The sequence below is a fragment of the Typopeltis vanoorti genome, chromosome 23 (genome assembly GCF_054136105.1).
Source record: "Typopeltis vanoorti isolate ZY-2024b chromosome 23, IOZ_Tvanoo_1.0, whole genome shotgun sequence".
NCBI lineage: Eukaryota > Metazoa > Arthropoda > Arachnida > Uropygi > Thelyphonidae > Typopeltis > Typopeltis vanoorti.
The window spans coordinates 12,743,950-12,760,786 of NC_143571.1; the positions used below are offsets into that span (position 1 = coordinate 12,743,950).

At 35.7% G+C, this 16,837-nt stretch overlaps 1 protein-coding gene across 1 annotated transcript in view; it reads left to right on the forward strand.

Annotated features, from left to right (window-relative positions):
* Window positions 1-308: 308 nt before the first annotated feature.
* Window positions 309-16,837, forward strand: part of LOC150093628 (deoxyuridine 5'-triphosphate nucleotidohydrolase-like) — a 42,416-nt gene continuing 25,887 nt past the window's right edge. The window contains exons 1-3 of the mRNA XM_090413236.1: window positions 309-492; window positions 2,441-2,532; window positions 6,201-6,245. Coding sequence (XP_090269362.1) covers window positions 332-492; window positions 2,441-2,532; window positions 6,201-6,245 — 298 coding nt within the window. The 5' untranslated portion in view covers window positions 309-331. The remainder of the gene's footprint in view (window positions 493-2,440; window positions 2,533-6,200; window positions 6,246-16,837) is intronic.

The window sequence follows — 16,837 nt, forward strand, 5'->3', positions numbered from 1 at the left end:
TTTTACATGGGATGACCTTAAGAAATTTACTTGGCGATGACAGGCCATTAAGCCTAAAGGGATGGAAAATGAGGTCCATGACTGTTATAATCATTATTTATGTGCTAACTTGTTTTTTGTAGTAAACATTAAGCCTACTGCATTGTAATACATAATACGAATGTAAAGAGCAATTTTAAAGCCTGTATAGCTAATTTGCAGAAAAGTAGGGATTTTTGAGGCTCTTTTAGGGAAATTATTGACAACAGTGCCGCAAAGAATGTGATTGGCGAGATTTAATATGATACCTTTTCCCGCCAACTGTTGGTTGTTGTTTCAATATCGTTGTTGTATGCGAGTATCTATTGGAAGAGTGTTTAGTAGCGAGAGAAATAATCTAGCAATGCCTGAATATTCAGATCCAGGACAAGTGTTGAAATTTTGTAAACTTACCGATAAAGCGTATGTTCCAACAAAAGGCTCATCGCGCTCTGCTGGATATGATTTATGCAGGTGAACTAATAAATATTTGCGTAGCGTTCAGATCTAACTTTTGCTGCATTATTGTTTTATTTCACTGAAATTTGAAAAAGAAATATAGTAAACATCTCAACTTTTTTTTTTTTTTTGTATAGTTACAAAGTATATTTTACCTGAGATTATATATTCTTATTAATTTTTATGGCTATTTGCCTATTTTTGTTTAGGAGTACTCCTTTTGATGTCATTGGCTTTTTACACAATTTTTAGGGCCTTACTGATGTGATATAGATATATGAGCGCAATAAGGAAGGAATAATTTTGGACACCTTTGTAGGATGTTCCTGGTTGTCATCTTATTGAGCGGCATCTGGCTCATGGCGATATTACTGAAGTATGACTGAAGGAAGGAAGGGGTGGAAATGTGGAGATAGGGAGATGTGGGAGAATTTCGGGGTAAGACAATGTATGTGAAATTTAAAACCCGAGTTTTAAACTGTCTTAGAGAATCTGAAACTTTTTCAAACCACTTAGTAGATGACCTGTTGCAAGACTAGGTCATCTATTAAGGGGTTTTAATTCTTAGTCTGTTCATCTACTAGCTAAAGACACCCATATCTACAGTCGGTCTGAAGACTAAGACATGTAAATAATGTTTATAAGATGTTATTCTGGCATGATCAGGTAATTGTAGTAGTAGTAGTAGCTATGTTAGTAAACATAAACTTCTTGAACTTCTTTGTGCCTATGGTTCCTCTACTTTCTGCTAGGAAGTAGAGGACCTTTTGAGTCATTGGAGAGGGTTCTGACAAAGAAAAAGCTGGTTATTGTTGGAGATTTAAATAGCAGCATAGGAAATGAATGCCCAACTTATATTTTTGGTATTGGAGAAAAGAGCAAAGCTGGTAAATATCTTGCCAGTTTTCTGTCCACAATATGAACTAGTCATTACAAATGGCATGTTCTAACAAAGATGTGCATACTTGCACGTGGAGAGAAATTAGAAATTGTATGACTTATTGTTGATAGTCATATCTTTATGAATACATAGAGAAATGAAATGGGAAGGGATCATTAAGAAGGATAAAAATTAATTTCATATTAAAGAAAATGTACAAAAGTTTTACAAAGAATCATTCAAGCACATTTCAGAGATGAATTGTAGACTCAAATATACAAGCGTTTTGAGAGAAATGATGAGTTTGGGAGCAGAACTGGGTCTCATCAGGTTTTGTAGATGGCATTGATTGAGGAAGTATGTGGTATAGATAAAGGTTGTCTGCAAAGATAGAAAAATAGGAACTTTGTGGTGGTCTCAAGAAATTGAACAGGTGGTCTAGGTAGGATTTTACATATGAGAAGAGCAGTAAGTAAATAGAAGATAAATATATCATGAAGTTGGCAATATGTTCTGGATGCCATTTGAAAAGTTAAAAATGGAGCAAAGACTGCTGCAAAAGAAATTACATGATAAATAGTGACATAAAAACTGAAAATGATATTCTGGATGTTTGAAGGAATTCCTTTGAATAATTAAGGTGTGCAGTGACAAAACAGCAGTAGAAAATATTCAAGAGGAATGCCAATTTCTCAAAATTCTTGGTTGATTAATCACAAATTAATCAGTTTTACACTAATTGAAACATGATAAGATGCTGCATTTTGTAGCAAACATGTTCCTTCTACTATATCCCTCCCCCCCCCCCCCACAATATGTCTATTTTTATATATAGTATGCTGCAAGAATGATTTAATTTCTCAGGGGTTTGAGAAATTATGAGCAACTGAATGTTGACATGTTTGTGAGAAAAACTTCAAATAGTTTTATTCATTTATTATCTTCTGATATACTGTCTGCTCATAGCTTGTTGCTGATTGTTAGTTTTCTTTTAGAGGAAAGAGTAATTTGAAATTGAATGTATTTTATTTTATCCTTTGATACTGCTAAAATGATTGTTTGATTTCTTCCTTTCTATTGCAGTGCCTATGATTATACAGTCCCACCCATGTCAAGAGTAGTTGTTATGACTGATCTTCAAGTTCAGGTACCAGAGGGTTGCTATGGAAGAGTAGGTAAATAGACTAATGAATCACATTGTCAATGGTGGTTTTGAGAAAATGCAAATTTATAACACTTGCTTCCATAAGATTATTTTGAGTCAGCATTTTTATATAAACTTTTGAACATTAAAGTCAATTATAATTCACATTGGTTGGGAGGGGATGAAATATAGGCAAATGATTTGGTTGCTGAGGGCTAGCCAGATTTTCCTTTAAGTTCAGTATGCTGAGTGTCAGAATTTTAGATTTCTCTTTAATTACATAAATTTCTCATTGTTGCTAAAATACTGCCTGAAAAATTAATAAATGAGTTATTTTTAGACTATTACCGATTACAAATAATTTTCTGTTGTAGACTTTCAGTTTTGAACAGTTTAGTGTTGGATTTGGTGATCTCTTTACAAGAGATATGGCTTGAAAAATGTGCTTGTCTGTGAAAATTCTTAGTTGATGAGTAAAAAAATTAGATAAGCAGTTTTAGTTTAATCATAGTTTGATTTACCTAATACTGATTCTGTTTTAATGTCATAAATAGTTTTTTTTTTTTTTTTTTTGTAGTTTATATGTTGCAGCTATTGGCAAATGCTGGCCATTACAAATGCTTGTTTTTTTGTCAGTTACCACTGATTTTGTCATAATGAAATACAACTACAGAGAGGACAGGATAAGCATGCATCATTTTATCTTTAGAGAGCTCTCAGCCTCTCTAAAGGTAAAATTAATTGTGACACGGCAACCTAAAACAGATACAGTGGATAGCGATAATTAGCTTATTCCTTACCCAATCCAATTAACATACAGAATTTGAGCATTAATAGTGGATATGAAAAGTTGAAGAAGTTGAAAGTTTATTTTTCACTTGGTTAGAATATAGTAAATTTAGTTTAATCCTTTATCCAAGTGTGAGCAAACAAAGTTTGCGCCTGAAAGTATCTTCAGGACTGGGGTAAGGTGGTGCAACACCAGGCAACTCATTGCAAAGGTGGAGTTGTACCACCTTACCCCAGTCCTGAAGATACTTTCAGCACAAACTTTGTTTGCTCACACTTGGATAAAGGATTAAACTAAATTTATTATACAAAAAAGTTAGCTATGCCCTTTCATAGTTATACGAAAGCATTTGATAGATTACTTCATGATAAGTTAGTGTATAAGTTGCAGAGGATGGGCATGAATATTATATTGGTTAAATAGATCAGAGATTGGCTGTCTGAACAATACCAGCAAGTTGTGTAATGGAGCAAAAATGTCAAAAAAAAAAAAAAAGAGGATAACCAGTGGTGTTCTTGGGCCCTTGCTGTTTAACTTATTTGTTCATATTTCATGTAGACAGACAGGATCTTTGTCTTGATTTACCTAATCAAGACAAAAACCAATCAAACTTTATTTGCTGATGATGCAAAGTAGGGTAGAACTATAAGGAACTCTGTTGATATAATTCCTTTCAGGAAGATTTGAATGGACTTTTAGTTTGGACAAATGAAGGGGGTGAACGGTGTTATATTTTGCAGTGCAGAGATATGTCTGTGTACTATATTGATGAAGCAAGTTTAGAGGGCCTATTGCAAGTGTGCAAGGACTGAACATTATATTGTCACTATGATGAGGAGTACACTGACATGTAGAAATTAATAGATGGTTGTGCCACTGTATAAAGCACTGGGCATTGTGATCAGATTTGGTCACATAGGTTTCACTGTGACGTGGAAACAGTGGAGAAGGTTCAGAGACAATTGGCTAAGACAATATCAATACTCTGGAGTGTTAGCTGTGAAGAGAGTTGAAGGAATGTAAAGTTGCCACTTTCAAACAATCAAAATACATCACCTGAATTTAAATAAAAATGATTGTTTGTATTTTACTAAAAATATCAGAAGGGCTGGTATTTTTAGTAAAATACCTTCCCCTTGGTCAACACTAGGTTTTTTAGTATTGTGTTCATATCTCAATATAGTCACCTCAGACCATATGCACACACAACTAATGCCATCTGAAATAATCTCTTGTTAGCATTCTACCTTGTACAACCATTCTTACATTGATTGTTGTGGCACAAATTAAATAGCAGTCTACCAAATCTCCATTTGCACAAGTTACTGTAATAGTTCCATTGGTATCCTGTCAAATGCCTTTTGCAAAATTCAGCAGTATCATTGGTTATCATTCCCTTTATCCCTGTCATATGTCACTATTGTAAAAATTTAGAAATGGATGGATACGAATGATATGGAGGAATAACATTGCTTTGTCATTTACTTACTTTTTATCTTTGACCAACTTCTTTTGCATCTTTACTGCTCCTGAGATATTGACTGTCTATGATTTGCTGCATCTTCCATGGAGCCTCCTTTATACAGTGAACCATCTTCTCCTTAAGTCTCCATTCTAGTAAAGACCCAAAGGAATGTAAATTAAATAGCTTAGTCAGAGGCAATGCCATTTCCTTTACACATTCTCATAATATGCAGGATGATATTCTGTCTAATTCCATGACTATTAGCATTGAGTTTCTGCCATGTCCTAAGTACATCTAATTCATCAACTTCTATTCTCCTATTTGTCATCTCAGATAATTGGACATATCTTCATGTGGATGATCAGCTCTTGCAAAGTGGTCACTCATTAAGGTTATCTTTTCAGTCATTCTTTTGCCTACTCTGCTAATTTCTTCTCATAATCTGATTTTGTTTTTCTTACAATGCTGGACATCTTTCTTGTGTATGCCTTATACTGCTTCTGATCACCTTTCTCCTGGTATACCTTTCACAACATATTTTTTTTCCAGCTCCATTTTTGGGGGGGGGGGGAGTGGGAGGGTATATAGTCTGATATTGCTTCTTTTTGAGACATCTCTTAGCTATCTCCCATGGCACAGCTTTGAACTGCCTCCTTAGCTAATAAGTGCTTGCCTTATAGTTCCATTTATCCTTTAACTGAAAATTTCTGTGTTTGGTAATCTGCCAAGTAAGGAATGCATGGTTACTCTCTCTCTCTCTCCAGTTAGAGATAGTGGCTATCTTGGCTATGGACAGATACTTTGATGCTATTGCTAGAGCAACACTGTCTCCTCTATCATGCTGTTTAGAGTAATATCTTATAGTAGGTAAATTCCATTTCTCAACTAGAGGTGAGTTAGCCAGTCTCATATGGTAGGAGGAGTTTTCCTTCTGGAAACTTCATTTTTCATTCCATAACCTGGCACACTGGCTAGTAGAACACGTGCAATTTACAGACAGTCAAATACTTATAGGTCGTGCTTTTTTTGGGGATGGTACACAACAGTACAGCATTCCAGCACCTTTACCAACACATGGACGCAGTATAATTTTAATGTTCGATATTTCCTGCTAGAAAAGAATACGTACCGGCACCTATTGTTTGACCAAAAAAAAAAAAAAAAAAAAACCGCTGCCTTTAGACATAGGGCTAATCACCTTATTCTCTAATTAGGGAATAGCATTCACAAAATCCAAGGGTATTTAAAAGGTTGGGGGGTTCTTAGGTGCCTGTTAGAACCATTGAGGATGATTATTATACATAAAATTGTATTGAAGTCTTAAACTAATTAATTCTATTTTTGTTATATTTCATTGAATTAAGTTACTTAATCAGGATTATAAATTTATTATTGAATGTTTTACTATATTCGCTTCAAAGAGTTTTTTTTTTTTTTTTCCCAGCTCCAAGATCTGGTTTAGCAGTAAAGCACTTCATTGATGTTGGAGGTAAAATTGCATCTAAATGTTCTTTCTATTTAGAATCAAGCATATGTTATTAAACACCACAATATAATTTTGATTACCCATGATAACAATGAAAACAGTGTGCAGCAGGCAGATGAAGGAAAAAAAAAAGTGTGTGTGTGTATATATATATATTTCACAAAGCATAGAAACTTGGCTCCAATTTTTTATAAACGCATAGTTATGTAGTCATTCTTCATTGTAACAACCATCAACTTGTTTACTATAACGATAAAAAAAAATGCAGTTCGTCAAAACGTTATAGATTTAATACTGTGCTGTACATTCACTATAGCAAGTTATTCCTTTGGTTTCCATGAGTTATAGTGAGAGTTGATGCTATTGACATCTATTATAATAAGGAGTTCCTTTCAGTATAAACTATTGTTACAGAAATAAACGTTTAATACATTCCTGTTTCTTTCTTAAACTCTATAATCTCATAATACAACTGCCTCAGCCCATCTTCCTAATTGGTGACTTTAATGGACATAACAGTCTGTGGGATAGTTCAAACGTGAATAGACAAGGTTATATCATTGAGCGAATTCTCAACAACCATGCCCTCTCACTTATTAATAATTGTGTAAATACCTTCTCCCATATGCTTACCTGCTCTTATTCTGGAATCGATCTTGCAATCTGCTCCTGTACTATTTTTTCACTGCTCACATGGGATGTTGATGAAACATATGAAAGTGAACATTTTCCTCTCATCAGCACTGCCTTCACAGGAACCATGTCCTCTTACATTGATGCCTATGTAGAAAATGGACCAGGCTGACTGGAATATGTTTTTCCATCTTGCATAATTTAATATTGAAGCAGTGAGATATATCACAGATTATACTGTCCATGTAGCCACTGCAGCAATTCCAAAAACCTCATGCTGATTTCCACTCTACCCAAAGTCTTGGTGGAACCAAGAATACCAAGCAGCCAAAAGAGAGAAAGATTGAGCATGGGATATATTTTATAGGTATCCTACCACAAAAAACTTAATAGCATTTAAACGTGCTCATGCCAAAGCATGTTATGTGAGTTGTCAGAGTCAAATACAATCCTGGATTAAATTTACATTATCGATTCATCAAACAACAGTGCAAAAACTGTACAGGATAAAATCTGTAAGATGAAAGGTTGACATTGAACACTGTTTGTTTTTTGTTTATTTTTGCTGATCCCAAAGCTGTTGCAGACACTTTGGGAGTAAACCAGGATCTCAGCAACAATTTCTTATCCTCCTGATTTTTTAATTTTGAAAGAATAACAAGAGAAGCAGCAGCTAAGCTTTTGTACAGAGAGGATTGAACTGTACAATTGGCTATTTGTTAAGGAAGAACTAAAAAGAACACTTTTCTATCACTCTTACCCTAGGACATTTGGCCCTGATAACTTCTATTATGAGATAATAAAACATCTTCTTCTTTGGATCTCCTCCTCTTACTGTACAACAGAATATTTATAGAAGAAGAGTTTCCAGATTCTTCTGGATCTTTGCCTGGCTTTGGAATAGCAATGAGAATATGTTAATTCTCATTGCTATTTCAAAACCAGGCAAAGATATCCAGCCCATGTCAAATTATTGTCCCCTTACTCTGACTAGCTATCTTTCTAAGGTCTTGGAGAAAAATGGTAAACACAAGGTTTTTCTGGTACTTAGAAAGCAACAAACTTCTCCCTGACACACAATGTGGCTTTCGTAGATGCCAATCAACCTTGGACCATTTGTTTCATTTAGAAACATGTATAAGAGACACTTTCCTGAAACGAATACATGTTGTTTCAGTGTTCTTCAACATGGAAAAAGTCTAAGACACAGTTTGGAGATATGACCTCTTAAAAGATGTTTCATCTTGGTCTGAGGAGGAACCTTCCTGTTTTTATTAAGAACTTTCTATCCAGCTGTATGTTTCAAGTCTGAGTGGGAAGCATGTTATCTCAGCCATATCATCAAGAAGAGGGGGGGGTCCTCAAGGCTCTGTCTTAAGTGTGACCTTTGCTTTTAAAGTGAACTCAATTACTGAACAGCTTCCTCCCACAGTAGGCAATTATCTTTATGTTGATAATTTCACAATTTACTGCCACCCCTGCATTGTGAGAGTCATTAAAAGATGACTTCAACAAGCAATTAATCGTGCCTCTTCATGGGTTGTCTGCAGAAAACCTACGTGGACTAGTCTCTTTTCTCTATGTTGGAAGGGGGGGGGTCCCATATCATACACACATCACACTGCCATCCATTCTTTTGATATGTGTATTAGAGGCTACAAATGTTATTGGCATGACTGTTGACAACTTTACCTGCATCAAAACAAGCAGAATTCTTCTATGCCTTTGTACTCCATCCTGCAACCTCTCACTTTGTCAGCTACAGAAATCTCATACCCCTCATCTGTTTACCTTCAATTGTTCAATGCACACATGGAGCAGCCCACTCTTATTTCATGTCTATCTGATAGTTCAAGATCAGAGATCTCTGTGCTGCTGTGTTTCCTAACATTACAATCTCCGACCAGATCCCACTCAATTGCAGTAACTATACAGCAGAGTTGCATGCCATTCAGTTTGCACTTCAAAGAAAACTTCTACCAAAATTGCATAATTTATACAGACTTATTGAGTTCTTTACAGGCTACCTCCCTCTGTGGTGTATAATCTACATCCAGTGCCTTGGCAACATGCTTCAACTCTTGTGCAAAATAAAGACCCTTAATTTTGATGTTCAGTTGTGTTGGATTCCTAGCCACATGGGAATTAAGAGAAATAACATTGCAGATGCAGCTACTAGATCACCTCATACTTTCTTGACATAATGTTTGACAGTCCCTTTATGCTGGCAACACACAGGTCATAAAATCAGTTATTTGCCCAATGCTAATACTCCAAGATTCCCAGTGCTTCCTGCTTGGAAGCACTGGGAATCTTGTCAATGTAGGAACAGAAAAGAGGAAGTTGTTCTTGCTAGACTCCACATAGGTCAGTCATCTCTCACATTCCTATTTACTGAGGGCTGATGAACCATGTATATGTGGGAAATGCAACATCTGTCTTACCATTAATGATATTCTGGTGGAGTGTGAGTGCTTTACAAGAGGGAAGTGACATTTTTACTCATCTGGCCAAGCCCTGTATACTCAGTCAGATGTAGACTTGGACAGATTGAATGACATTTTTAGATTGTTACAAAACAATAATTTATTCAAAAACATTTCATTATGCATTTGTTTATATGTGGATATTAAACTTTATATCTAATATTTTATTTACTCATTTATCTTTTTATAACTACCGTATATTATCGCGTATAATGCGAACTAGAAATTTTGTTTGAAAACTAGCCCTAAAATCCACGTATAATGCGATCTGTTAATCTTGTTCCATAACATTATAAATAATACAATACGAATTAACAAAAGAAATATTTATTTTAAAACAAAATGTCAAAATCCTTTAAATTCTTCATCTTTTGAGGCATCAAACGTTTCATTTATAAATTCATCTGTGAGGATTGCGTCATCAATGTAGCAGTTGTTGTCATCGTCTTCATGCTCTCCAATTTGTTGTGTGTCATCCTCGCTTTCGTATATGACATGATCTTCGGATCCATCCATTGAATTACTTATTCCACATTTAAGAAATGAGCGGTAAATCATTTCAGATGGTATCGAATCCCATGCTTCTTTAACCCAGCTGGTGACTAGGGTGATCTCAGGCTTCTGAAAATTCTCACCCTTTGTCATCTTCACCAAACCAGATGACATCCATTCTCTCCATTTTTTCACGTAAGTGATCTTTAAATGGCTTATTCAAGCAGCTGCAAAACAGAAGTTAGACCACCCGGTATGACTACTAGGTCTGTACATAGCTCACGTGCTTTCTCTTTGCTTGCCTCTGTTAAATGCACCCGGAACATATCCCAGACTAGCATGCTTTGTTGACGTAACAAGCTACTTGGACGTATGTTCCATACTTGATCCAGCCACAATTGTACACCTTCTTCATCCATCCAACCTTTCTGATTGGTGCAAACAATTACACCTGGCGGAAATTTCATATGCTTCGGAATTTTCTTCCTTTTAAATATCACTGTAGGCTTTAATTTGGTTCCGTCTGCCATGCATGCTAGAACAATGGTAAAATGCGTTTTTTCAAGTCTCGTTTTTATGAAGACACCCTTTTCACCAACTGAGTTTACTGTTCGATTCCCAGGCATATCAAAGTACATGGGCGTCTCATATCCATATTGCCAATTTGGGAAAGTTCATATCCGTGACACTTCCATAATTTTATGATAAATTTATGGAAGGACTGCAATTTTTCTTCAAGCTGCTTTGGTAACTTCTGCACAATTTTTGTTTGGTGTCATAATGTTAATGCTTTGTGTTCCATAAATCTGTTGCACCACCCAGGTGAAGCAAGAAAAGATGAAATACCTGGTGTGTCCTTGAATTTACCATTCTTGAGTTGTAGAGCTCGAAAACGAATTGCATTTCTTGTTACTATAATGCCATCTTGTCATTGCGTCAAAATCCATTCATTTAGCTCTTCTTCGAGTTCTGGAAAGGATGCTACATCTCCACGATGGGCACGTTTCGTTTTGGGGATTTTTTCAAGACTGTCTTTTTGCTTATGCCAAAGTCTAATATTACTTTCTGCTACACCAAATTCTCTCATAGCAACACTTTATTATGCTCTTCTGCAAACTGCACCACACGCAATTTAAATCCTGCTTCAAAAGATGAACGTTTACGTTTCTGTTGGCTCATTTTCAGGCTAGGTTTGTTTAACGAATAACATTTAAAATGAACTGTGGTTAAACCGATATACCTAACTGTGCTCTGTCATCCGGCGACGGAGAGCGCATGCGCAGATACGATGTGCGCTTGGTCGCTGAATGCGAGTGGGTCAAGTAGATTTGGTTGCATAGGTAGTATATATTGTGTGTGCAAGTCTAATAAGATATTATATTTTTTTAGGATCCGTATATAATGCGAACCCCTAACTTTAAGTAGTATTTTTACCATAAATTTTTCACATTATACGCAATAATATACGGTATGTACATAATGTTTGACAGTGAATATTTTATATTATTCACTAATTTATCTCCATGTAACTATTTATTTATTTATTATCAACACACTTTGTACACTGCTATAACCTGTGTCCTGATGCAGTATGAGTTTTGCCGTCCTTGCCATAAAACCCCAAATCAATCACCTGACTCCTCACCATATAATGTGATCCATATACCTAGTCTATCCATAGATATCAGTAAATCATTTACAGCTTTCAGCTCATACAAACCACATGTATAATGTGCATATAGCAGCACTCAATGTTCGAAATGTTCCTCTTTTGTCTTCATGCACATCTGAAATCTGTGAGGCCATATATCTATGGTGGCATGCACAACATCCAGCAGGAATGCTACCATTGCTCACTCCCAATCCATATTCAGGCTGGCAATACTGGGATGGCATTCGTTAGAGGCTACTCTCTCTCTCTCTTTCTTTCTCTCAAGCTCTGACCACAATTTGAAGCCCAACTGATTTAAATTGGAACTTCCATATGGTTAATCAGATAGTGATATATGATCAGGCACATTTGCCTTCAACTACTGTTGTGTGGTTCTTACCTTGTGTACAGGGGCTGAATCCTGTAGGCTGTCCACTGCCTACTGTTAAACAAGGTATTGTTTAGGGGCCATACCACAGGTTCTAGCATTGCATCTTGATACACTTTGGCAGACTTTTTAACCCTTTCTACAGAAGTGTAACTTGGATACCCCTGATAAGTTCCCTCCATACCATCACTGATGCAGAGTGATGATCCCCTCTGAATCCTGGGTGCTATGGCATCAGGGGCATGTGCCCAATCGTTTTGGCTCTTCAATGGTGAAGAGGATATGTCTGTTGTTTGCATACCACAAAGTGCTTTTGATTTTATTACCCCCTGCCACATGGTGTTAGGAAGTGTCCAGTAGAATGACGATAGGCCCTATCCCCAGGTCATCAGTTAGTACATGTGGCATTGTTCTCTGCAAAATGTTGAAGTCTTGCAACATCACTTCCTGTGTTCTCACAGGATTACAGCGGAGCCATGCCTTCACAGCCTACTGTAATCCTGCAGAGGTTGTAAAGCATCCTAATGCAGCATGGTTGACCTATTCTTTGGCAGTGAGATGAGTCTTCTCTTTGTTATAACGGTTAATAGTCTGATACACAAACATCCTACTGATCCTGAGTGTTTTTAGGATGTTGACAGTTCTCAAACTCCCCACTGCATGTTAACTTGTATAGCTAGATAACTATCTCTCTCTCTCTCTCTCTCTCTCTCTCTCTCTCTCTCTCTCTCTACTGATAAACACACAAATGTTGCTCTGCATGTCACTAATGGAAATGGACTCATGAAATTCTGTGGACAGCACAGGGCTATGCAGAAGTTGTAATTTATGGCAAGTCTGTATAGATGATGAATGCTAATGAAGATAGTGTGTACCCATGTCTTACACCTGATTTTATATCAGACCATCTTCCTGTACTTCAATTTAAACTGCAAACCTGTGACTTAAGTATAGACTATGTATGGTCTGCATAATGTTCCACTTACCATATATAATTGTATCATTTTGAAAAGCTTTCCTTGGCATCTTGTGTGCTCTTTTCAAATCTACAAAATTTCCTAGTTGTATTCCTAGTTCCATGATTTCTCAAATTATGTGTAAATTAAATTATCGTAAAGTGAAAACCTGATCTTGACAAACTGTTATTTGGGATGAAGACAGCTTGTTCTTCAAGTTTCTCTTCCACAATTTTTTTTCATTTCTCTTCTCAGGTATGCCTCTAAGATTTTTCTAGAACTTCAGTAGGGAAATTCCTCTGTAATTCCAGTGTTTAGTTTTATTTTCCTTTTTTTTTATAGATTGGTGCTATGAGAATTCTATTCCACTCATCTAGCATGACTATTTGAGCATTTCTGGTTGATTATCTTCTAATCCAGCTGCCTTTACACATTCTAGGTTTTATATTACTTTCTACCTCAAGTATCGAGATGCATTCCTTTTTTGTGCTGCTTTCATATTACTTTTCACACTATCAGTGTCTTTGCTTCATTCATGTTCACATTCCTCCTAGTATACGTCACTTCCATCTAATTTGTTTTCATTTGAAATTCCACTTGCATTCAATCATGCATGATCTGCAGTCTTCCTGATCAACTTGATTTTTTAATATTAAATTCAAACAAAAGGAATTACAGTTTCCATTTTTATACTACATGTTTACAGGATAGTGTTTTAGTTATATAGGCACACACATACTTAAAACAAGCCCTCGCCCACACACAGTTAATTAAGAACATGCTCTGGCTAAATATTAGAATCGGCAACAACTCAGCCTGTGTAACACCATGCCAACAGCATTCAAATGTTTTACTTAGAAAGAAATGAAAGCTTGCATGTATGAGGGTGGTCTGAAAGGTTCTCTGCCTCGACCATAGGTGGCAACACTATTGGCAAGATTTTTTTTCTAAGTTGGTACATCTGTCATAAGCATCCACCTGAAATTGCAAGTTGAAATTGACACTTTTGCTTCAGACAGCTGTATAAAACAAATGTCTGAAGCAAAAGTGTTGTCTGTATCTCTTGAAATGGATAATTGAGTATCGTGCGGTTATAAAATTCTTTGTAAAAGAAAGTTTAACGCCAAAAGAAATTCATTCAAAGTTCATAAAAGTTTATGGCCACTCTTTCGTTTTCGACAACTAAGAAATGGATTGCTGAGTTTAAACATGGCCATACCAGCCTTGAAGATGATCCACATGAAGGATGTCCAAAAAGTGTAACAACACCGGAAATCATTGATCAAGTGCACGATATGGTATTGGATGACTAGTGAGCCAAAGTATGTGGAATTGCTGAGATTGTAGACATTTCAAAAGAACGTGTAGGATATATTTTGCATGAAAAAACTTTGCACAAGATGGATGCCGTGCTTGCTCACAGAAGATCAAAAACTTACTCTCATGAAAATCTGGAAGTGCTTGAAGTGTTTTAACAATAATAAAACTGATTTTTTGCTTCGATTTATTACTATGGATGAGACTTGGATTCACGATTGCACACCAGAACCCAAACAGTAGACAGAAGCCGATTGTTCAGCACCAAAGAAGATAAAGTCAGTTCCATCATCAGGAAAGGTCATGGTATCGGTGTTTTGGGTTGCTAAAGGCATTTTGTTTATTAATTATCTTGAAAAGGGTAAAGCAATAACTGGAGAATATTATTCCAATCTTTTAACCAGACTAGACAAAAAAAATTAATAAGAAAAGACCCGGTTTGCAGAAGAAAAAAATCATATTTCATCAGGACAATGCGCCTGTCCATAAAAGTGTTTTGGCAATGGGAAAACTAATGGATTTGCAATATGAATTGTTGGAACATCCACCCTATTCCCCAGATTTGGCTCCCTCTGACTTCTATCTCTTCCAAAAACTAAAATTCTTCCTTGCTGGTTAATGTTTTTCTTTGAATCAAGAGGTGATTGCAGCTGTAGAGGAGTATTTTACAGATCTTACTGAGAACCACTACAGGGATGGGATAATGGCGCTGGAGCATCGCTGGAATACATTTATTAATGTTAAGGGAGATTATGTTGAAAAATAAAAATAATTTTGAAATTATATATTAGTTTTTTCATTGTTAGGCCGAGAACTTTTCAGACCACCTACTTAGAATACAACCATCATACTGCATGTCATTCTATGAAGTTGGGATGAGTAATTCTTGCACATGGACAATGCTTAGAGTGTGAGTGGTCTTATATTGTCCTTTCATCTTACTGATACAGTATACAGTGTATAATATAGTTTAATACACAGTATAAGTTTGTCAAAGCATGTATAAGACTGTGCACTAATAGAATTCCTGATCCATGAAATTGTGAGTACTAGTTTTTAGTGAAACATTGTACATTGTTCAGCTTAAAGAACAATAAATAATGATGGTGGAGTTGACATTAATTGCTGATTATGAGGTGGATAGCCAGAGACCATAGCTGATGATTTTTGCATGCAGAAAGCCAAGTTGTTAATCAGTGAAAATTCATGAATAAGTCTATTAAAAATACTGAAGTTGTGTATTGGATTAGCCTAAGTCACCCAAATTGTTACAGAATTGGGCTACAAGATCAGATTTAAACTTGTGGGTCATCTTCCCTATAGTTTGGACTTGGCTCCATCAAGGTTCAGGTTATTTCTTAAATTTTGGACAACATATCAAGGGCGCTATGACAATAACAAACAGGTCAAAGCAGAGGTGCGAAAACAACCTGAAGAGTTATTACTATCTTTGAAAAACTTATGCAGTGGAGAAAATGTATTAAAAGGAATTGAGATAACTTAATTTTTATTTTTTTTTTATGATTCCCACCATGAAAGATTGTAAACCTATAGTACATTAACACCATAAATTAATGATTATTTCCTAATTTTATTATCTTTATATACTTTTAATTTAGTTTTTACATCTGGAAACTGTGCTCTAGAGCAGTGGTTTTCAAACTTTGTGAGACTGCTGCCCGGTAAATTCTTTTTTTTTTTTTTTATAAGATGAGAGCACTGTTATGTCGTTGCTTTTTCTATATTTTACTTTATTCTATCTCTAATTAGCACGCTATCTAATCTACTGTTGTGCCTCTTAAATATTAATTCAGTACTATCTCCTTTTCAAATACTGGCAAAATTTATATTATGCTGTGCCAGCCAATATCTTATAACAGAAGAGACTCTTGTTCAGGGAAACAATTCTAAATTCAGAAGGGATTTGCACAATAATTAATCTCACGCTAACGCTGTGCAGATTCAGTATTCAGTTAGCAGTTGTGACCTGAATCTCACTTAAGCAATAATATCTAATTCCCTCCAGCCAAAAGGTTCTATTTCATAAGTGGTGGTTTGAATTCGTAATCGGGCATAAACTTGGGTATAAGGTACAAAACATGTTTATTGGAAAAGCACAAAACATTTACAGTTAAGAAAATTCAAATACTCAATAGAACAAAACTCACTCTAAGTTAAGGTTCATACTAAATCACAACAATGAAATTGAATAAGCTAAATCCTTCAATTATGAAAAGATAAAATTAAATGTAAGCATAACACTATTAGGATATAATTCCTTTCACAAGTTATTCACAGAACACGCATTGATCACTCATTAATACTCTATCAATAATCTTAATTCCAAATTTCATTAGTCAAGCCTAGCCATTCTCAATCAAAACACTGCCTATCAACAATTCTTCTTTGTTCTACGGGGTCTTAACTAATTCAATCAAATTCTCACTTAAAAGTTCTCTATTAGTCTCCTTAGTTTACAGTATACACAAAATTCTTATTCTTCTAAGCGATTTTTAACAGAATGAAATTCTTTACATTACCAGATCCTTTCTGATTTCATGTTGCCATCTCATGTAGATCTGGATTACCTTACTGTATAGTTATTGGCTGTGTCTGCGCCTGCCGATGCACTATGCTTTTCTTTGAATCATTTCCGGACTGTGGCGTGCTTT